Source organism: Emydura macquarii, unplaced genomic scaffold, assembly GCF_026122565.2.
Source record: "Emydura macquarii macquarii isolate MOO-44397 ecotype Brisbane River unplaced genomic scaffold, CSIRO-AGI_Emac_v2 contig_1119, whole genome shotgun sequence".
NCBI classification, from domain to species: Eukaryota; Metazoa; Chordata; order Testudines; family Chelidae; genus Emydura; species Emydura macquarii.
The window spans coordinates 9,628,301-9,650,679 of NW_027131256.1; the positions used below are offsets into that span (position 1 = coordinate 9,628,301).

General features: G+C 40.5%; 1 protein-coding gene across 3 annotated transcripts in view; it reads left to right on the forward strand.

Annotated features, from left to right (window-relative positions):
• The window catches only part of ST3GAL6 (ST3 beta-galactoside alpha-2,3-sialyltransferase 6), a 75,251-nt gene that overhangs the window by 47,214 nt on the left and 5,658 nt on the right, over positions 1–22,379 (forward strand). For all 3 annotated transcript variants that reach the window (XM_067546135.1, XM_067546134.1, XM_067546136.1), the window contains 6 exons: positions 2,642–2,745; positions 3,839–3,902; positions 9,638–9,733; positions 13,165–13,351; positions 14,809–14,946; positions 19,869–20,021. In XM_067546135.1, coding sequence (XP_067402236.1) covers positions 2,642–2,745; positions 3,839–3,902; positions 9,638–9,733; positions 13,165–13,351; positions 14,809–14,946; positions 19,869–20,021 — 742 coding nt within the window. The remainder of the gene's footprint in view (positions 1–2,641; positions 2,746–3,838; positions 3,903–9,637; positions 9,734–13,164; positions 13,352–14,808; positions 14,947–19,868; positions 20,022–22,379) is intronic.

Sequence of the window (22,379 nt, forward strand, 5' to 3'; positions counted from 1 at the left end):
GCCAATGAGGGACTCTGACCAAGACCTCTTTGCCTCCCATGCAGTGCACCATGTACTGCTCCACTGGAGGGAGGCGAGGTGCCTCGGCGTCCACTTCCAAGGCGATCATCTCGTCCTCTGCTGGCCAGACCAATAAATTATGCCTTTCCCTCTCTACCGCTCCTGCCACAAGTCCTCCACAAGATCAGGCGGGATAAGGCCATGGTCATTCTGGTTGCCCTGTTCTGGCTATACCAGTTCTGGTTTCCCCACCTTCTCTGCAGATCAGCTCCCCTCTCCCCCCACTTCCCCTGCCAGCTTTCCCCAACTGATCATGCAACACTTTAGCAGGATCAAGCATCCTGATCCACAGCCGCTTCACCTCAGAGATTGGTTTTTGGATGGGCATCTCCACTAGAACAGGAATGTTCATCGGCAGGACAAGACATCCTTTTGAGCAGCAAGAAAGAGTCCATGAGGCATTTCTGTCAGGCCAAAGTGGAGGTGCCTCACCTCCTGGGCCCAACAGAGAGATGTTGCCCCTGAGGGCATGTACATTCCACTTCTTTTTGGACTATCTCCTGTCCTTGAAGATGTTGGGACCCTCAGTTCCATCAAACGACTATCAGTGCATTCCACTCTGTATTTACACATCCATTGACTACCAGGTTTTTGGAAGGTCCCCTCAGAACCGATCACTCCTCATAATCTATCACTCCACAGTGGGATCTCAACCTTGTTCTTTCAACATTAATGAAATCTCCCTTTTGAGCCACTGGCTTCCTGCTCCCTGTCCCTCCTTTCCATGAAGGAAAGTTCACCTCTGCAATAATAGTAAGTGAGTTGGAGGCCATGATTGTGGACCCCCACTTTCACCACATTCCATAAGGACAGTCTCCCTGAACCTGCACCCCAAGTTTCTACCAAAGTTTGTATCCTGGTTTCATCGGAATCAACCCATATCCTTACCTACTTTCTTTCCAAAGGCTTACACCTCAGCAGAGGAATGTCATCTTCACTCCCTTGACATCTGCAGGGCCTTGGCCTTTTACCAGCAGAGGACAAGACCAATCAGGAAGTCCCTTAGACTGTTCATTGCTATAGCTGAAAGGATTAAGGGGCAGGCAATCTCAACACAGAGGATTTCTAAGTGGATTTCAGGGCGCATTATGCTCTGCTATGAGTTGTTGGAACTGCCTTCTCCTCTTGGGGTGAGGGCCCGGCCCATTCCCCAAGAGTGCAAACATTGACTACATCCACCCTGCACAAGGTACCACTTCCAGACATATGTAGGGCAGCGAGGTGGATTTTGGTACATGCCTTCACTGCACATTATGCCTTGGTGCAGAACTCTCTGACGGATGCTTCGTTTGGCACGGCTATCCTCCATTCAACCATTTTTAACCATTCCATCTTCTTTCTCTCACACTCCTCCAAATTAGATTCTGCTTGTTAGTCACCCTCAGCGGAAAACAGTCGAGGGGCCATCACTCAAAGAAGAAGAGATTACTTGTCTGTAATTGGAGGTTCTTCAGGATGTGGGGTCCCTATCTTTATTCCAGTCCTGGCCTCCTTCCCCTCTGCTGTGGATCTGTTCAATTTGCAGTGGAAAAAAGACCTGGAGGCGCTGTTGGTCCACCCTGCCCTTTATCAACTTGGATGAAACCATGAGGTGAAGCAAGGATGCATGCGCAGACCAAAGATACTACAACTTTCAAATTCTCTGGCTCTGGATGCATGGCACATGCATAAACCCTCAGTGGGAACACAGATTGGGACCACACATCTCGAAGAACCTCCAGTTACAGGTAAGTACCTCCTCATACAAGGACTGATCCTGCAAGTTGCAGAGCATCTTCTGTGAGATTCTGCATGTCTTCAGTTCTTACTGAAGTCAAATCACATGTACGCTCATTGAAGGGAAGTTGTGCATGAAAGTCAACAGAAGACGAAGACATTCAGTGCTTTATAGGTTTGGCTATATCGTTTATATGTTTGACTTGACTTGACAACTTATTCCGTACAGTTTTTTCCTTTTTGTGATATAATTCTGATATACAGGTATTGAGAAGCCATCTGAATGAGCAGTTAACCTGTCTTCTCTGTTTAGGTTCTGACACAGTGCCACTAACCAGGGAATCTGAGCACCTTCCAAATGTATTAAAATGAGCACATGGAGATCTTTTCAGAGCAGGGCATCTGGTTCCCCTCTGAGAGAGCCCCTTCATGTAATTTTTTAAAAAACTTTCATTAGGTTTCCTCTCTTTTTCCTCTAGCATGAGTTACCCTCCTAATTTTCAAACCAAAATTAATTGTGGTTGTCTTAGCATATTGCAGACTTTCTCAAACTTTGGGTTAATTATCTGCTGGTGTGAAGTGGCACAGCTGTATTGACTTCAGTGGATCTGTGCCATTTTACACCAACAGAGACTCTGTCCCTCTGACTTTCTGTTTGAACTTCTGATACTATGACACTGTAAAACATTTTTCCCTATTCCATGTGCTGTTTCAACGCTTTCATTAGTCTCTCTAAAAAACTGATGATATGCTATTTAAGGTATAATATAAAAGGTTTTTAAAGCAATTGCTGGCATTGGTGTTTGATTCAAATGAGCGTGGGTGTTTTATTAAAATTAAAATGTCTGCTTTTCCCTCCTCTTAGTGATCAGAAAATATATCCATTCCTATGTTTTAATGACTTTATGAAAGTAGCAGCGTTCCATGGAAGTGATAAGATTGAGTTGCCTTACGGAATAAAGAGAGCAGGTCAGTATTTATCAGGGATGTGTACAGTATTAAATGTAAGCTGTGTCAATAAGCATGTCTCCACTAGAAACGTAAGTCAAACTACGTTAAGTTGCCTTACAACCACTGCAGTAATTACTGCAGTGGTTCATGTTCACACTGCGTTTCTTCTGTAGATGGTGTACGGCCTCACCAGGAGTGCTTCCACCAACTTAAGAGGGGCAATGTGGGGGACTAAGAGCTCTCAGCTTGGCATGCAGCTCCCCACTGGGAGTTCGGGGGTTGTCCCAAAGCTCTCGGCTCCCTGCTTCCCATCAGGAGTATAGCAGCCGCCCAGTGGGAAGCCTCGGGGCATCCTTCAGGCAGCAGCCAGGCTGGGAGCGGGGATCCTGGTGGGTGCAGCCCAGCGGGGAGTCCAGGCAGTCCCTGGGCTCCCAGTGGAGAGTGGGGAGCCAAGACCCTGATGGGCAACCCAGACAATGGGATTGAGGCTCTGAGGTCCCCAAATCACTTGAAAATGGGTCTTAAATGTCTTGCAACCCTTACTGGAGCAATTCTTACATACCTTTACCATTCTGGCCCTTAGTCTCTCTTTGCCTGAGTTCCCCATCTGTAAAATGAGGGTAATATCATTCCTCTACTTCACAGGCGTGTTGGTAGGATAGATACGACTATGAAGCTCTGAGATGCTAATGATGATGGGGAACCATTCAAGTACCTTAGATAGATAAATGGCTAACAGTGGACCTTTTAAGATGCCATTTGCAATTCTTGTCCAGGAGTCTTTCACCATATTTGCTGTATTCATGTGTGCCTAGAAGTTTCAGATCTGTAGTCTCTGAACATGAATCACATTCTGTTCTCAGACCAAGGCGTGTGAGAGAGAGAGGTAGGGCAGCTGTTTATCCTGGAGAAGTTGTAATAAAATTATATTGTCAGCTATCATACAGTCTTAAATTATGGCAATGTTTTGATTCTATTTTCTGGGCGGAAAATAAATGGACAAAAGCTATTCTGGCTAAAAATACTGTAATCAAGATGGTATGTTTATTTCTACACTGTAAAGCACTAACCACTTTCATTTGAAACCCTTTTCTTTCTATCTGCTTTCTAGAGAATTATTTTCATGCAGCCCTTTCAAAACTGCAAAATTGTGAACTATTCAGTGAAGATGCTGGGTGAGGTTGTTTTTTGGTTTTGTTACTGCTCTTCTGTTTTAAAATATAATGGTCAGTCAGAAAGTGAGATCAGTGGAGTTATTCTGGATTTAGAGTAGTTTAACTGAGATTAGAATCTGACCCACTGTATTTTAAAAAAAAATATGTATAAACAAGTGGTCCTAATGTATAATTAAGCCCAGTTTTAAATTCAGGTAAGGTCACAATTCAATAATCTTCTTGTAAGTGAACTTTGGATTTTGTTTTTGTTCTGAAGAACAAAATGCCTTAGGGGGTTGCTAATTGATTTGCCCTTTGCCGTTAACATTTTATTGACCCTAGGAAATTGCAGTTACCACTGAAGTCCATGTTATAATTTTCCTATTGAAAAATCTATTGAATGTAGGCCAGACTAAGATGATTTTAGTACCAGTTCATAAGGGGTGGCTGAGATGGATTTTCAACAGTTCACCAATCGTGGCCATGTCTATACTGGGGACATTTACCTAATAATAATTAATAATCCAGTGATTCTAATACAGATTCAGCTTCATTGTTGCATGAAAGAACTCTTCCCTTTTGTGGGCCCTAATCCAGTTTAGGTGGTGATGGAATGTTGAACTACAAAAGACTGTTCCTTGCAATCTAGTGATTGATGGGGAATAGAGATAGAATGGAACACATTCTAGATTGCTCATTGACTGCCTCGTATTACGTTTTGGCCTTTGAGGTCTCCTAGGTGAACATCTCTCTCTCTGGATTTTGATTTCTTTATAGGATAGCATATTTGCAAATAAGCTAATCACACTCAGTCACCAAGCAACATAAACCGCACTGCATCCCAGGCAACAAACAAGAGGCGTGTATACCCTATTTCAAATTAAGGTGGAAAGTACTATATAAGATTTGATACAAAGAATGTTAATGCTTATTGTACTTTAATCTTTCATTTGTCTCTTTTTCCTCAAGGAAATTAAGCTATAAATTATTGTCCTATATCAGAATGCCAAGGGCATATTTTAAACATACTATGTGGACTCTGTATATTGTAACTTAAGAAATTGGAGGCTAAGCTTATTTTAGGACTCTGTTTTAGAGGGTAGGAAAATGTTATGCTTAGAGTGCGTTCTACATTTTTGCAGAAATATACATCAGTAGTATAAAAACAATCAGTAGTGTTGTTACTTAACAGGCAGTAGTTTAGATACGCCTAAAAGTAATGATTAGGTGCAATATATTCTATTTTAATTAATCTAATTTGTGCAGTACGTACAGCACATGAATCACTATACTATCTAAGAGCTCTGGGTGTATATGTATACAAGAATACCACATCTAGATGTAGTATACAACATTAATAATTGGACAGAATCCTCAAAAGCCCCGTGTATGACAGAAGTTAAGCAAGTAATTAAACAATTTAGTATTACTGCAATTTAGCCTTGTTTACTCATAATAAAATATTGAGGGATTTTCCAGTAATCTTTCTCATTCTGGTTCAGAGGTTAAGTTTCTATAAAATGGACCATGGTCATGAAGACAGGTGTACCTCAAATCTATATTAAAATAAGCAAATATATGGGATGTCGGTAAAACTGCCCAGAGTGAACAGGGGAGGGAAATGTGTTTTTTTGGTTTTTTTTTAAAATAGTAATGCAATTACTACCCAGTCTTAACTGAAATGCATATTTTGCAAGAGCCTATTTTGAAAACCCTTTTTCAGATGAGTCCTATTGAAATCTATGGAATTACTGACTTGAGTAGTGAGGGTTTGCATGACTGAGCCATAGCTTTGGAATGTTGCATTGCACGTACTTTCAAGCATGTGAGTTCTTTTTATGGGATACTTATATTCCTGATACTTACGTGTTCTGTCATCAGAAATCTGTATTCAAATCCTGGCTTTCATTAGCAATAAAAGTGCTACTATAAATGTATTATGCAATAGTGAGTAAGCAGCGCATTTTCTTTCCACCCTTCCTTTGCCAAATAGCCTCAAAGAAAATCGTATAACCTTCTTCACAAACTCCTATTTCAGGAGATTGAGATTAATTTTTTTTGCAGTGAAATGGGGGAATGAGTCTTCATCTGTTTAGAATCCCACGCTTAGGAGGGGACTCTCTCATAGTAACTTTAAACTGTAAAGGCCTTGCTTTCATTTTAAAATGATTCTTTTAACATTGGAAAATGCCGGAAGAGGCACTTTACACTAAATTAAATACTTAAACTAAAATTAAATGTTTATAGCTTCAGACTCAGAGGCTCCCTAGCATCGTAAATCCAAGATGGGGTGTGTGTGTGTGTGTGTGTGTGTGTGTGTGTGTGTGTGTGTGTGTGTGTGTGTGAAAGGAGACTTTGCTGGACCCATAAAATACCCAGATATTAATAGAACAGAGCAGTGGACCTTTAGATTTGTGGTGTTTGTGTAGTCCTCCCGCTGTGTTAGGCAGAATGATTTAGCCCCTTCTCCCTCTACTCCATTTTAAAATATATTAGTAGATACACAGTACTTGAGGTTCAATTTACAGCAATTATAGTTAACCCACAGCACACTTACTGCCAATTAACTGTTAAATGTGCTTGCTAAAGTGTCCCAGGAATAGCAAGCTTTTAAAAATGGTATGTTGATACCTGGAGCATAGTCTTAGCAGCTGATCTGTTTCCACCTCTGCACCAGAAGAAGTTATCCTTTAATCAAGGATCTCTGATTAAAGTCTAGTCCTGCTACAGACTTCTCTGTAATTTACCAGTAGTCTCTGCTGCAGATCCAAGGCTCCAATAAAACAGAGTCAGGCCCAGAGCAGAACATATTTGTTGTAAAGCAACAACTATAGTGTATCATTTTAGTCCATTCTCTTAAGCAATTTCCATCATCTTTCAACAGTAGAGAGTGATGAGATGCTACAGCACACACTAGTTATGGAGGCTAAAAATAATGTAGAAACAATTTGCATATGCTAGACCTCCAGTTGGATTCAGCCATATCCAAGCCCCTTAGTATAGGCAGAGCTGAAAACCTGGTCTTCAAGATTTGGTTGATGTAAGTTGTTGGACTCTGAACTACTGTATTCAACATCAAGTGGAATCAATTCACAGTGATTTGGATAACCAGCTTCAAAGTTCAAATACCAACATCAGATACTTTATCAGTAATTCAGAGGCTGCCACTTGTTGATATTATTCAGCAGTATTTTCAAATTCTGTGTATGGTTGTAACTAATGGGGCTGGAATGTGTGTGTTTTACCCAAGCTATAAATCTCACTGAATTTTAGATTAATTGAATTGCTGTTTAAGCAGTTGTACTAGGACCCTGGATCAAGGTTTTAACTCTGCCATGAAGAGAAAAAGTTAGCATTAATAGGCTAACAACAAGTATTCGAACTCTGTAGTAACACAGGTTCAGATCCTGAGCTGGGCCCAACTTGTGCCCTGTGCAGCTTGGGAGACGAGGTGCTAAGCCACCTTTTCCTTCCCACAGCCCTGGGGCTGTCCAGCTACCAATCTAGTCCGCAGTGCAGAGAAAAGCAATTTCTTCACACTAGCTGACAGTGCCTGAGGGGCCATTTCAGCAACCAGGCATTACTGAGGTGAAGGAATGCCCTGGCCATGGCCACTTAACCAAAGATTGGGGAATTACTGTGGTGGCTCTATATCACTTGGGGATTCCCCTATGGAGAGTGAATCATTTACTGGCTGGTTAAACTAGTTTTAAGGACAATGTATACATCAGAGCAGCACAAAGCAGCCTTAAAGGATGAGAGAGTGATGTCCATAATTTCTATGCCTTCGCAGCAAACAATCAGAGAGAATTTTTAAAAATGGTGGGGGGAGGGGAGAAGAAACAGTAGAGAAATCCACACTTGTGAGCTAAAGATCTATTCATAAGTGATGTCTAGTCAGTCACATTGGCCAAAATCTATAGAGCCAGATTCTCAGCTGTGCTGAGTTTGGAATCTGAAAAGCAAAGAAGAGCAATAAGAAAGGTAGCTCTAATCATGCAAGTAATAAACATTAACTACTATTTATATTGTCTAGGATCATGGCGATGTTATCTGTATTTAGCACTTAAAGAGCTGCTGTTGGCGGTTGAAAAACTGACTGTAGTTGGAGGACAGATTATTATGATTTAACTGGCTTGCATTGGTAGTGCTGCTCAGGGTTCAAAGTGGAAAAACAATTGGTGGAAATGTACACATCTCTCCCTTGCTGTGTCCTTCCTTCTTGGTTTCTCCCCTTTCACCTTCCCTCCACTAGCCTTCTGTCTCTCTTTCCTTTGTTTCCATCCCTCAGAGGCTGCCTTTCTGCTTCCTTTCATTTCCCTTTCCCTTGGTTGTTACTCTCCTACAACCCAGCTGGCTCACTTTGAACCCTGGATATAACTAGAAGCAATGGAGCAGAATTAAGAGAGAGGCCGTTTTTCCATCCCAATTTTTCCAGCAATGTGGGGGGAGGGAGGGGCCCATTAAATTGTGGGCTATGTTCATTTGCTTCATTGCTCTGGGTATCTTAAAACTAGATTGGACAAATAGCTGGACAATCCACTGTAGGGAGCTTTACTGCAGTGGCCTGAAGGGATAGATGGAAATGACTAAACAGGCTTTCTCCATCTCTGTGATACCAAACTGACTTAGGTCATTAGCTGGATGTTACAGCTAAAATATTCATCCAAGAAATAGTTCATTATGTTAACATTCAGATGGTCATCATTAGGCTTCTGAGCAAACACCCATTACAATACATGAGGCAGATCACACTTCTCTTGGAGCTATTGATTATCTGTTTGCAGACTGGTGAAAGTGAGCATGAATGGGTTCACGTTCGGAAGGCTTTCTTCATAACTGTGAAGGATAGAAGAATTGTACCTTTTTAATGAAAGTTTGGAGTCTGTGGAAACTGTTGGACCAACCAGAGAATTATTGGAACGGTGTGCCAGCCCTTTACATTTCATTCAAGTCTTGGGCCTGTTTTTGCAAAATTCAATTTTGTTAGACACCTAGTCATTGACCTTTGAGATGTTACAGTCTGAGCAAGAATTCTCTGGTAAAGGAAAGGCATTTCCCTATTGCAGACATGGCCACAGAACAGCTGTTGAGACGCTACCATACAAGCACATCTTTTGAAATGGAGATAATTATAACACTTTGAGCAAGACTTGAGGGACATAGTATTGGTTCTTGTCTCAACAATTTTGTGAGATTTATTTTTCAGTATTGTCTTTGTGTCTGATTCCACCACCCTTTTACTAAATTTATAGCCCCATTGAAAGAAATGGGATTGCTTTATATTGAAATACTACTCAGTAGGCTAGATTACAGTACGTTAGTCATGAGCAATATTTTAACTCGTCAAATAGTCATACAAAACCCAACTCCAAGGAGTGCCCTTTGAAGAGAGTTTTGCTATTTGTTGAGTAAATATGATCTGTAAATGCTAGGTGTTCAATAAGTGAGTCATTGTGTTATGGCTGTCACAGTTACAGAAATAATTCGGTCTGGGTTGGGAGTGTTATAATACAGTGTATGATATCAAATGTTTGGTTGCCAGTGAGTACTCATTGTACCACGCAAAAATAAAATCAAATTGAAACAATGATAACCAAACTGAAAATCCCACCCTAAGCCAATATTCTGTTGTTCTTGGTTTCTGTGCTACCTCTGAAACCAAGTGTTCATGAGACAGGTACAACTTAAAGGAAAACATAATACCTTTGAAATGTTTGAGAAGCATGTATATTAAAGCTCTGTTTGTTCAACAGTATGTCCTGTAAAAGGTGTATTGTTGTTGGTAATGGAGGAGTACTTCGAAACAAGACACTAGGGGAGAAAATTGACTCCTATGATGTGGTAATAAGGTAAGTTGTATTCTTCTTTTATGTAGAATAGTTTTTTGAGCAGCTTTGGAGTTCACTTGTTATAGATGAACCTGTTTAACAATAAAATTCCATTCTGTCCTGGACACTCCTGACTTCTTAAAAGCGATTTATAAAACAAGAAATTGTGCGATATTGTATTATATATAATTAACAACCAGATAACATTGAGTGATAGTTAAGGTTGCACCAAGACCCATCTCACTCACCCACATCTTTGAAAGCAGGGAAATAACAGGTAAAAGGAAAAGTCTCTGACATTCCTTGCCACCTTCATTTTGCTGTTGACCGCTCCCTCCAAAAGGCATTCACTTACGTCTCCATTGCATACAGAAACGTAATATATACCCGAACTTTATTCAACTTGCTGTCCACAGGCACTTAGGTCAGTGTCACTTGAGGGGGAGGGGGGTGGCTTATTCACATCCCATAGCGATGTAAGTTATATGGACATAAGTAGTAGGTAGACATAGCCTCACATTCAATTTGTGACATACTGTATCCCCCAAATCCTTTTTATCAGTGCTGCCAGCTAGCCAGTTACTCCCTGTTTAGTAGTTGTCCATTTGGTTTTTCCTAAGTGAATGAAGCACTTTGCACTTGTCATTGAATTTTATCTTGTTGATTTCAGATCAATTCTCCAATTTGTCAAGGTCATTTGGAATTCTAATTCTGTCTCCAAAGTGCTTGCAACCCCTCCCAGCTGGGTGTCATTACCGATTTTATACGCATACACTGCACTCCAGTAACTGTGGTGTCAGCTATATCATAGCATCATAGGGTTAGAAGGAACTGCAAGGGTCATCTAGTCTAACCCCCTGCCAAGATGCAGGATTTGTTGTGTCTAAACCATCCGAGATGGATGGCTAATCATCATTTAGCTTATTCACTAATACTTCCAATTCTTTCTGTTTATTCCCCGTGCTCCTTGTATTTGTATATAGACATCTAAAATATTGAGCAGATTCCCCCACTGATTTCCTTCTTGTTCCTCCTCATATCCTCCTCCCCCATATCCCTCCCAGTATTTATCCTCTCTGGTAAGGTTGCCCCTTTTTTATACTTACCTATGGGGTTAGGTTTACCTGCCTAATCTAGTTTAAAGCCCTCCTCACTAGGGTGGTGACTCCGTGCAGGAAAATGCTCTTCCTCTTCTTGAAGTCCTGTAGTGGGGTAATAAGCCCTATGTCCGATACACTGAATCTTCTGAAAGCCTCTGTCATGTGGAGATAATTCCTGAATTGTCATTATAGCTTATGTCTTCACTAACATTGTGAAAACTTCTTATCATGGTATGGTTCTATTATTTAAAACATATATGGTGGTGTAAATTCAAGCAATGCTTTACAAATACAAGACATCATCATTTGCCCTGAAGAGTTTACAATCTAATGGCATTACTTTGCAAGCAGTGCTTGCTATAGACAGTAGTCAATCTCTTTAGAGTAAATGGGACCCGTTATGATAGTATGCATTCTGCTTGGTAGGAAATGTTTGCAAGGCCAGGCCCTGAGAGACAGAAGACAAGACAAGACACATGAATATTCAGGGAAAGGAAAAATTATTGAGGAGAAGGAAGGACAGCACGATTCTTGAAAGAAATAGGTTTTAAGGAGGGTTATAGAGAAGGGGGCAGAGGACTTGATGGACATGAAGTGGATAGTGTTCTAGGCATTGGGAACAAGATAATAGCTAAATGCAGAAAGAGCCAAAAGGAGCCATGAGGAAAGAGGATTGGGTGACAAATAGGGAGAGAGTGGGTGGAATAAATAAAATAGCACCATGAGTCTAACTTTTCCCTTAATTTTAAAAAATAGGATTTATTTGTGTGACAAGGTTATCTAGCTGATCTATGGTGTCTTTTTAAGTTCACGAAGAAACTTTAAAATCAGTATGGATTTTCAGTAATCATTAATACTACAATACACGGGGGGGGGGGGGGGGGAGTTTCAGGCCCCCTATCCTTCTAGAGTTAGAAATTAACTCACTTGTTACCGTGGACCTGTCCCACAAATACTGGAACCATCTGTAACAAATGGAATTTTCCATGATTTCTTTTCTTCTTTTAAGTATTATTCCTTTCCAGGCCCCTGCCCTGAGGAGTCTGCAGCCTAACTCAGACAAATGTGATACACAATGTAATGTTTTAGAAAAAGTGATAAAGATGATGGTGGGGAAATCATCTTTTCTGAGATTTTGTGAAAGCAGTGGATTTTAAGAAGGACTTGGAAAGTTCTTTGCTCAGAGAATCATAGAATCATAGAGTTGGAAGGGACCTCAGGAGGTCATCTAGTCCAACCCCCTGCTCAAAGTAGGACTAACCACAGCTAAATGGGGATTAGCATATTGTTCCAAAGAGTACAGAACAATCACAAAGTAAAGCAAATGAGAAGGTGATTTATACCACTACTGCAACCATTAGTCAGCTTGTTTAACTCTTTAGGGCAGAATGGAGTCCCCAATATCTTGCCTCTTCCTTTTTCTTTAATTCAGTGTCTCTCAAAGCAGCAGTCACTCAGTATGTACAAATATTAATAAAAAAGAGAAACTATATATATAAACCACATAGATTAAATCAAAACTAGGTAAACAATGGACACCTAATCCTGTCAAGATACAGAAGAGAATTAACTCCCTTCGTTTCTCCAACACTTAGAGAGTTGTATTTCCTTCTCTGGAACCTGGACCTTCTAGCAATTAATCAGTAGCTATCCAAGCCAGGTCTTTCTTGGGGTGCTTTCACCTCATTTCAGGATCTACACATGTATGGGATACACTGTCTCCAATTCCCCCTCTTTCTGAGCTGAAGGTAAAATTCAATGTTCTCGAACACAAATCCACCTTTAGCTGACTTTCTTGCAGTTGCTACCAGGTAGCAACTTTTCTAGAATTTCCCCATCCAAAAGTATACATAGATTTACCCTGGAGACTTGCCATGGGGACTTTCCTGTTCTCTGCTCTAGGACAATTTAGCTTTGTAGTGACCAGTTCCATCATAGTTGTTTCTCTACCATTTTGGCTGTCAATTACTAAACAAATGAAACAATAAAACAAAGGGCTTGGCTCTCCCATCATGACTTAGGAAAAAAATGCTACAGAGTTAAACTGAACTAGAAAATTTTAAATTTTAAGGCAGTATTCCAGTTCATGGGCCAAAGTCAGTGGGAATTTTTCTGGAGTAGGGCTGCATGATTGGCAATATAGTCATTTATTCTGAACCTTCTTGACCAAATTTCCTTACAAGTCTGAAGATCCTGGGATAAATTGTCAATGCAGGACCTACCCTATAACGGCACATCTTTCAATTAATGTTATTAATAAGTCATGCTGCTAAATCTTTGTGCCATTTGCCTACAGAGCCCACCAAAATGGATTTATGGTGATACTGTCTGTATTTTTTTTCTTGCCTACAGAATGAATAATGGTCCGATTATAGGGTACGAAGGGGATGTTGGGAGGAGGACAACTTTCCGACTTTCTTATCCAGAGTCTATTTTTTCAGATCCAATTCACTATGACCCTAACACTACTGTAGTTCTTGTTGTCTTCAAACCACATGACTTAAAGTGGCTCTGGAATATAGTGAGTGGTCATAAAATAGTAAGTTTATTTATTTATTTATTTTATTTATTTATTTATTGTATTTAGTTAGATTTGGTTCAAATTGTCCTGACTTTGTTTATCTTGGCTGAGTGTGTGCATCAACCTGTCAGTACTAATTTCAGAAGTAAAGTGCTCTAATAAACTGAAGTAGTAAAATAAACATCTTATTTATAATATAGAACCATATGTATACAGGAGCTTGCTTATATCAGAACAGCTCATGCTATGTTCCTACAATTTAGCTGAAGAAAAGAAAAACTTCGGAAAATACTGGGTCAAAGCCTCAGCTGGTGTCAATTAGTATAATTGAAATGAATGGAATTACAATAGTTTAAACCAGCCGAGGATATTACTTTCGGTTTTGAAACCATTCTACTTGTGTTGTATAGTTTTAGGATGCCCCTCCCCCCAATTCCTTCCCCCACAGTTTTATATTACTAGGAATATATGCATGGAAACAGGATTTTATTTTTTTAAGCACTCATCCCAACCTGCTCTCTGTTACTCATCTAGAATATAACAAATGAGAATTCTTTTGATCTTCACTGGATCATGGAATGAGAGCATAACTGATTTACACTGCAGACTGAGGAGGATAATTTTTTATAAGACGTGATGTTCTTTTAAAAATTGAGTCACAAGTGGAAAATCAAGGAAGGAGAACTAGATATCATAATGGCCTCTTCTAGCCTTAAAATTTATTACACTTTAGTGGAATTACTCCTGATTTATACCAGTGTAAGTGAGATCAGAATCATTTACTCAATTTTGAAAGTGAGAGATGAGCACATACCGACCAACATTCTCAAAGCAAACATCAGTAGATTCTGAATTTGCATAAATGTGTGTAACTTGCATCATTTTGGATTAATCTGCATAGTCTATAGAAAACCCCTGTAGGTAGAGTTGGCAACCCTGTGAAAAAACGGGGGGGAATTAAAGTCAAAATGCATCCCTGGTCCATGCAAATGAACAAGCAAAGTACAGAAAATATGGCTGATCAGCCAAATTGTCTCAAAATAGTATGAGCCAAAGTTGTCTTCAGATACTTAGGTGAAACTGCTATTGACTTCTGGGAGGGATGCCCCCGTGTATCTGAAGGTATTATTGGGCCCAAAGTTTTTCTAACTATTCTGTGCTGTGCCAGAGATATTTAGGACTGTGTAATATTTTCTTTCTGGTAAAGTTTTGTACCAGTTTTCATAATATGGTCGTAAAAATGCACTACTGGTGGGTACTTAATATACAAAAAACTCATTCTTCTTCTTTATCCTCCATGACATTTTGAGAAATGCAAAAAATCAAAGACTCTGTGGTGGTTTGTTTGTTTTTAAAATCACATCTGGTTTTTCCCCATTGCCCCTCCAAATGCATGACGTGAGTTAGGCTGAGAGATGCTATAAAAGCAAAATCAACTAATGCTAAAAGTAAAACAATATATTTGACTATTACAGAACACACATGGTTTCTGGAAGAAACCAGCCTTGAACATGATATATAAACCTAACCAAATCAGGATACTCGATCCTATAATTATCAGAAAAACAGCACACGAATGGCTTCATTTCCCAACAAAGTTTCCCAGAAAAGAAGTAGGTATATTTTTGTTGTTGTTGTTGCTTCAATTTCACAATCATCTGTTTGTTGTAATTCACTATGCTGAAAAACTTCTTTTAGGTTTACACTATATTATTATATTGTTTTTTATAATGTTGTTGACATTTTCAATACACAAGACCCATGGCCTTGTTTAGTCATTGACTCTGAAGCACATCTGTATGTCTTAAAGTGTGTAGCATCTCCCATGTTTGTACAGCGTGGCCTTTTCTCACTAAGAAGAAAGGCATATTTTTAACACATATTAGCTAATGTGTTAACAAGCACACACGGAAATCCTAGAGTAAGCAAGGCAAATTGTAGTTTTAACATGTTAGCTGGTTGAGATGAGCCCTACAGCTTAAACTTGTCTTGACAGGTTATGGATCCCCCTGAGTCAATAATCAGTCAGTTGGATAATACAACAAAATTTTATTAAGGAATATGGGGTACACGCTGTAATACTTAATACGTAGCTTAAATGATTATCATATAAAGCAGGCAGAGAAACAGGCAAAGCAGTTACTTTTTATATCTCACCACTAGGAACAGAGAAGGAGTCGTAGCATATCGTTCGGTACGGGCCGGCTTTCACGATTCGCGCTCAGAGTACGGGAACGGGAGAAGCGGGGCGGTCCAGGTGATCAGGCTGGCGAACGCTTTCTCAATTTGGGCATGGGGCGTACCCCTTTTTATACTAGAGAATGCGTTGCAAGTTTGGTAGCTCTGGATTGGGGGAGGGATATACATTAGTACGTGCCAGACTATGACGAGGCCTGTGGCCTTGGGTGAAGCTGTTATGGCACTGGATACATAGCCCGTTATCTGTGGGCAATAAAGACACCGGGGTGCGTAGGCGGTTTTCTTATAGCAGCATAACAACTAAATGCTGTAAACAACAGATGCAGCCTAATAAGGTCAGGTCACGGTTTTACTGTTGGCACCGAGCGGGCGAGGGGTGGGCATATGCTGGGAATTCTGCTGCAACAAAACTAACACACATTAAAATACATACCTTTTGTCCTAGTGTGGATATGGCTTCTGTGTCTACATAAATTCATGTAGCATATACATAACAGAGAAAAAGAATACAGAAGAGTGTGTGTTCAGAGAGGGACTTTAAAGACTTTGAGAATTAATTTGGGGTAGCCCAATTAGCCATTGGAATGAGATACAGGATGGGCAATATTCAGTCCTGAAAAAATTATGGTTTTATGGTCTAATGGCTCATGATTAGAATGCAAGGTTTTATATCACTGGCATCTATCCTTGCCTAACAATAGGATATAGCCCTTACTTCAGCCATGGAAAGTTCATAGATGTTGCCTCACAACCAGACAATATCGTCATTCATGGAAAAATTATCTCAGTAATTTTACAGCAGTTAATAAAATGTATTGATTTTATTTTTCCTCTCTCAATGAGATTCACAATACTAAGATTCTAGTGTTGGAGGAATATGAAAAATGGTGCCCCTGTGTATGTGTGGTTTTTAAGCTGCCTAAAATATTTCTAAAATATTTTTGTTTGTAGAATGTTCAGCATAAGCAGAATACCTAATGGTGGGGTGTATTTAAAGGTTCTAGTGGCGCTTGTCAATCAAGCAATAGGGGCATCCTCAATTAAATCTTTATACCATCTGCCTCAGAGTATCTTTCTGCATTTAATACATTGACGTGTGTGTGACGTCTTACCTGTCAGTTCAGAGATTCGACAAATCACCATTGCAAAGATGTAGGTAACACTGCTGTGGCGTGAGTAAAGAACCACTCAGAGAGGCAGAGGATAGTTTTCTCAGTGGTGCTCTGGGGCCATTAAGAATAGGAGCCGGCAGAGAGGTCTGAGGAGTCACAAACCAAGGAAAAGGAAAGGAGCTTAGCAAGAGAAGCAGCTACAGAACCCAACTACATAGCTTTGATATTCAAATATTGTTTTTAATGATGAAATATATTTTTAATTTATAACAAGGACTTCTGAATTCGGGGGCACAATCATTCCCTAGTGGCCTTCTGCACACGTTATATCCTCTCCCAACAGCCTCTTGGCACTCTAGTGGTAGGAGCGCCATCTTGTGGCAGCTTTGCAAATTGGGGCTGAGCATTGCAGTTGACTGAACATATTATTTTTATATAAAAATAATTTTAATGGATAGTTTCATACTAAAGATTGTGCTAACAAAAATGTAGGTTTTAACCTATAAACCTTCTTTGTGTAGGCAAGATGGCCCTTAGACTGCACAAGCAATTGTAACACTAAATAGATTCATCTGCCATACCCTGAGATCACAGGCTAGTTTGTTACACACAGTGCTGTATCATTAAGGAGCAGCTGACACGCCATGGGAATCTTTCCCAAGTATCCGTGTAGAATAAATACCACATTTGTCTGATTTGACCTTTCTAATCGTTTTCGCTAAGCATCTGTGACTTACATGAAAGCAAGTTCATCTACTCCTGCTGCTTTTTCTCCCACATTAAATCATAACTTGCATCTGCCAGCTCACCCGGGTGCTTGGGAAAGGGCTATAATGTCACAAAGATGTTCATGGCTTGAAGTGGGAGATAAAGCAGCCAGAGCAGATGAGTCTCCTGACCCCCTCAAACTCCACGGAAAGCCCAGGGGCTTTGTGAACTCCATTTTAGGAAATCCTCTCCCCTTTAAAGGTGGTTCTAGGGGATAGAAACAACAGCTGGGGCACCAGTGATGCCATGCTATCAATGAGCCAGATGAGAACTCGTAATCCTGGAGTCGCTATGGAGGCACAGAGCCTGTGCAAGAAGGCGCCTAGTTTCACATGGCACCCAGAGGGCAGCATTGGTTCTGGAAACCGACTTGCTTTCTGTTCCATGGGAGGGGGAGGCAAGAGGGTAAACACCGCCACACTTCATCCCTCAGAGTGATCCAAGGAAAATTCTTTGAAGAGTTCCTCATGAAGTCTTCCATCCTCCAGGCCCTCTCCTGTAGGTACGACCATGGGAAGGAACAGTCCAAGTCATAGTTCTTAAGTTTTTCAATCTCTCCTTTCTTTAGATATATGTTGAACAGTAATGTTTCTTTCCCATCCGGTTTTGCTCTTTTCCATTATGCCAACATTGCTGTCCCTCTTTTTCTTCATATTCCAGCATGGCTTCATAAGCTTCTGTGTTTATTAGCATTGCCCACAACATTAACACAGTTCTAGAAGCAGCAGTTATAAAACCACATGTGCTCCCTCTGCATGACTGACTTGTCAGCAGCAAAGCTAAAATATTACCTGGTTATTCATAAACCATGCCTATTGCTGTTATAATGGACTATGCTAAAGGGGTCTAGAATCTGGAGAGAATTTTCTTAACAGCTGATGACAGTTTTATATTCGATTAAATTCCGAGCCTGACCAGATGAGTATTTAACAGACAAAACTTTAGCTCAGCAAAAGCCATAGACAATAATTTTACTCATTGGAGGATTGTCTTTTTTATAGCTAAATATTAGTGGTTGTAGCATTGCTCTGAAACTTTTGAGAGATGAGAGCATATTCTATAAGTTTAACTCCTTTTGTGTACATTTGGTGGTAATGAAAGTCAAAGACATAGTCCGGTATAGTATAGTTAAGTTCTATGTATGATTCTCCATACAACCATCAAGTCACTTCATTTCCTGATTTACAGCATTCCTGCCATACCTGTCTTGGATCTCTCCAGAACAAATAGTGTGACCACTGGCATGGGAAATTTAAAATGTGAATGACAAGGATTTGAATATTATCACTAAACTCATGATCTAGATGCCCAGAGGCAGAAATTTATTTTTTTTAATTTGCTGTGCCATGAGACAACCACTCTATGTATTGTAAATTAATATTATTTTCAGAGTATACTGTAATATTCTAAAGGTGTAAAATTCCACATAGATAATGTTTCCATTCTGTGATTCTGATTTCCACTTACAAAAGAGTTGAATATTAACATCTTTATGGGGCATGTTTACTCTTATATGTCATTTTTATTATAAACCTAACCTAGCAAATTTTGTGACAATGTTCTACAAATGTGATGTGTTTATAAAGTAAGAATTCTTCACTCCCCTAACCAAATGCTTAGGAAATCAGAATATCTCAATGTGATGTGCTAATGAAAAAATATTTTGGCCCTGTCTATATGAGCCTAAAGCCTCTCTTCCAGTCCTTAGAGACCAGTTTCATAGAAATAAGGGATGGAAAAGATCCATTTATTCATTACATTGACCAATCCATCTCCCTGCCTACACAGAATTGTTCATTTGTGTTTTAACCAGTTTTGATCCAGCAAAGTGCATAGCTTGTGTTTAAGTACTGACTGGAACTATTCAAAAGTCCTTAAAGGTAAGCATATGCTTAAGTGCTTTGTTGAACTGGTGCCTTTGTCAAAGTCTTAACTGGTAACGTAGTGCCCAGAATTAAATGTAATATTTCAGTGGTGTTCATGTCAGGGCCATATAAAGCAAATGTAAAATAGCCATGTAATAGATCATCAGATAGGTCCAGTAGTAACAATAAATTGATTATTTAGGTAATCTTCCTCTGATATGGTAATACATTTTAAATTAAAATTCATAGCTGGTGCTCTGCAGAATTAAAAACTGGACACTGCTCATAATTATCTTTAATGGACAAAGTGATGTTTTGACTTGTAGGGTGTGGCTATATATTGCTGGGTCTACTTAGAGGGAGAGGAACACTTTTGGATGTAAACAATTTCATCACTCTTGACTATTTTATCTGGAAGAAAAAATATATGTTCTTTGTTTCTGAAATTTCCAGCTCTGAAAAAGCTCAGAGCTACTGTTAGCTATCCTGCCAACTTCTTAGTACTTTTATGTTGTTGTTGTTAAAACCCCCGCTCTTGGGTTTGTTTCTTATATCAAGATGACAATTATATGTGTGTATGTTTGCTTTTAGAAACCTAAACATCCTACAACAGGGCTAATTGCAATCACGCTGGCGTTTCACCTGTGTAATGAAGTTCACCTGGCAGGCTTTAAGTACAACTTCACTGACCGAAACAGTTCTCTGCACTATTACGGCAATGAGACCATGTCTGAGATGATAGAGGTAATGCACTAGTTTCTTTTATGGGAAATGCTTAGAAAAATATTATCTTGTGCTAATAAATTGGGAGACACCATAGACTGGAGGAATGAGCATGGTTTAGAAGTCAGAAAGTCCTGAATTATGTTCCTGGCTCTACCACTGACTGTCTCTTTGGCCTTAGGCAGGATAAAGTGACTTGCCTCCGTTTCCCTGTCTGTAAAATGGGTGGCGTTTGGTCAGAAGTTTTCCAGTGCAATGTTTTACTGTTTGAAAATGCCAATTCATCAAAATTGACACATTCCGCAGAAACATGTCAATTTCATAGAATTATAGAAATGTAGGGCTGGAAGGGACCTTGAGAAGTCACCTACTGTATCTCCCCACACTGAGCCGAGACCAAGTAAACCTAGACCATCCCTGGTAGGTGTTTCGCCAGCCTGTTCTTAAAAATCTTCAGTGGTGGTGATTCCATAACCACCCTTGGTAACCTATTCCAGAGCTTAACTACCCTTATGGTTAAAACATTCTTCCAAATGTCTAACCTAAATCTCCTTGCTGTAGATTAAGCCCCTTATTTCTTATCTACCTTTAGGGGACATGTAGAACAACTGATCTCCATCCTCTTTATAAAATAACATATTTGAAGACTGTTATTAGGTCCCCCTCAGTCTTCTTTTCTCAAGATTAAATATGCCCAGTTTTTTTTTTTTTGTAACCTTTTCTTATAGGTCAGGTTTTCTAAATCTTTTATCATTTTTGTTTCTATCCTCTGGACTCATTCCAGTTTGCCCACATCTTTCTTAAAGTGTGCCACCCCGAACTGGACACAGGACTCCAGTTGAGATCTCACAAGTGCAGAGTACAGTGGGACAATTACCTCAGGTCTTCCATATGACGCTCCTGTTAACGGCTAATATTGTTCAGAGATGTATTATCAGAATTGCATCACATTGTTGGCTTATATCAGGGGTGCAACCAGAATTACCCCGGCTCACATCAACTTGTGATCCACTATAATCCCCAGATCCTTTTCAGCAGTACTACCAGCTAGCCAGTTATTCCCCATTGTGTAGTTGTGCATTTGATTTTGCTTTCCTAAGTGTAGTACTTTGCACTTGTCTTTATTGAATTTCATCTTGTTGATTTCAGACCAATTCTCCAATTTGTCAAGGTCATTTTGAGTTCTAATCCTGCCCTCTAATGTGTTTGTGCCCTCTATAAAGTGCTTGCAATCCCTCCCAGCTTGGAGTCATTCACCCATTTTATAACCACACTCTCCACTCCACTAACCAAGTCATTAATGAAAATATTGAATAGTACAGGATCCAGGACCGACCGCTGTGGGACCCCACTAGTTACACCCTCCCCATTTGCAGCAAACCATTGATAATTACTCTTTGAGTATGGTCTTCCAACCAATTGTGCATCCACCTTATAGTAATTTAATTTAGAATACATTTACCTAGTTTGTTTATGGGAATGTCATGTGGGACTTTGTCAAAGCCTTACCAAAATCAAGATGATATATCATGTCTGTTGCTTCCCCCCATCCAGTAGTCCAGGAACTCTGTCAAAAAAGAAAATTAGGTTTCAACAATGGAACAGGGGCAAATTTCAAAACTTCCCTGTGAGGCAGATTTCTGTCGGAAGGAAGCAAGGAGCAGATCCGCAGTTTTTGCTCGATGGGAGGAGGGAGCAGAGCTGGCCTTGAGATGCTGGGTTTTTTTCTGCTCCCTCCTCCCCTCGTGTGGAAATTATTTGATACAGCAACTGCTTTCTGCTACATCCTGCCCCAGGCCCACTGAAGAGAGATGGGCGGGGGGGCAAAGAGGGTAATTGCTCAGAAGCCCGGCAATTTTAAATGGGTCCAGGGCATGGGCGGCAGGTGAAGCTTCCCCTTGAGGAGGTTAGTTCCCTATCCCACCTCTTCCACCTGTAGCCCTGCCCAGGGTCCACCTCTGCCCTGCCCTCTCCCCCACTCACTGCCATGTCTCCGCCCCCCCCCCCCACTCAGTCCCCCCATCTGGCACTTGCTGCTTGAGGGAAGGGGGTGTGTGGAAGAGAGGAGGAGGGGCAGAGTGTGGGGCCGGGAGGGACATAGCAAGCAGGCTAAGTGGGGAGAGGGTGGAGCCTGGGGTGGAGTGAGGGTGGGGCCTGGGCAGAGCGGGGGCGGGGCCGCAAGCGGAAGAGGTGGAACAGGAAGCTAGCCTCCCTAAAGAGAAGCTTCACCTACGGCCCATGGTCGTAAACCTCAGTCATCCCTTTCTAGGGGGGCAGGGACCATTGACTGTTCTGCCCTGGGCCCCAGAATTGCTGACTGCAGGCCTGTCCTGCCCTATCTGAAGTTTTCTGTTTGCTCCTGAGGGGACAGGCAGAGCT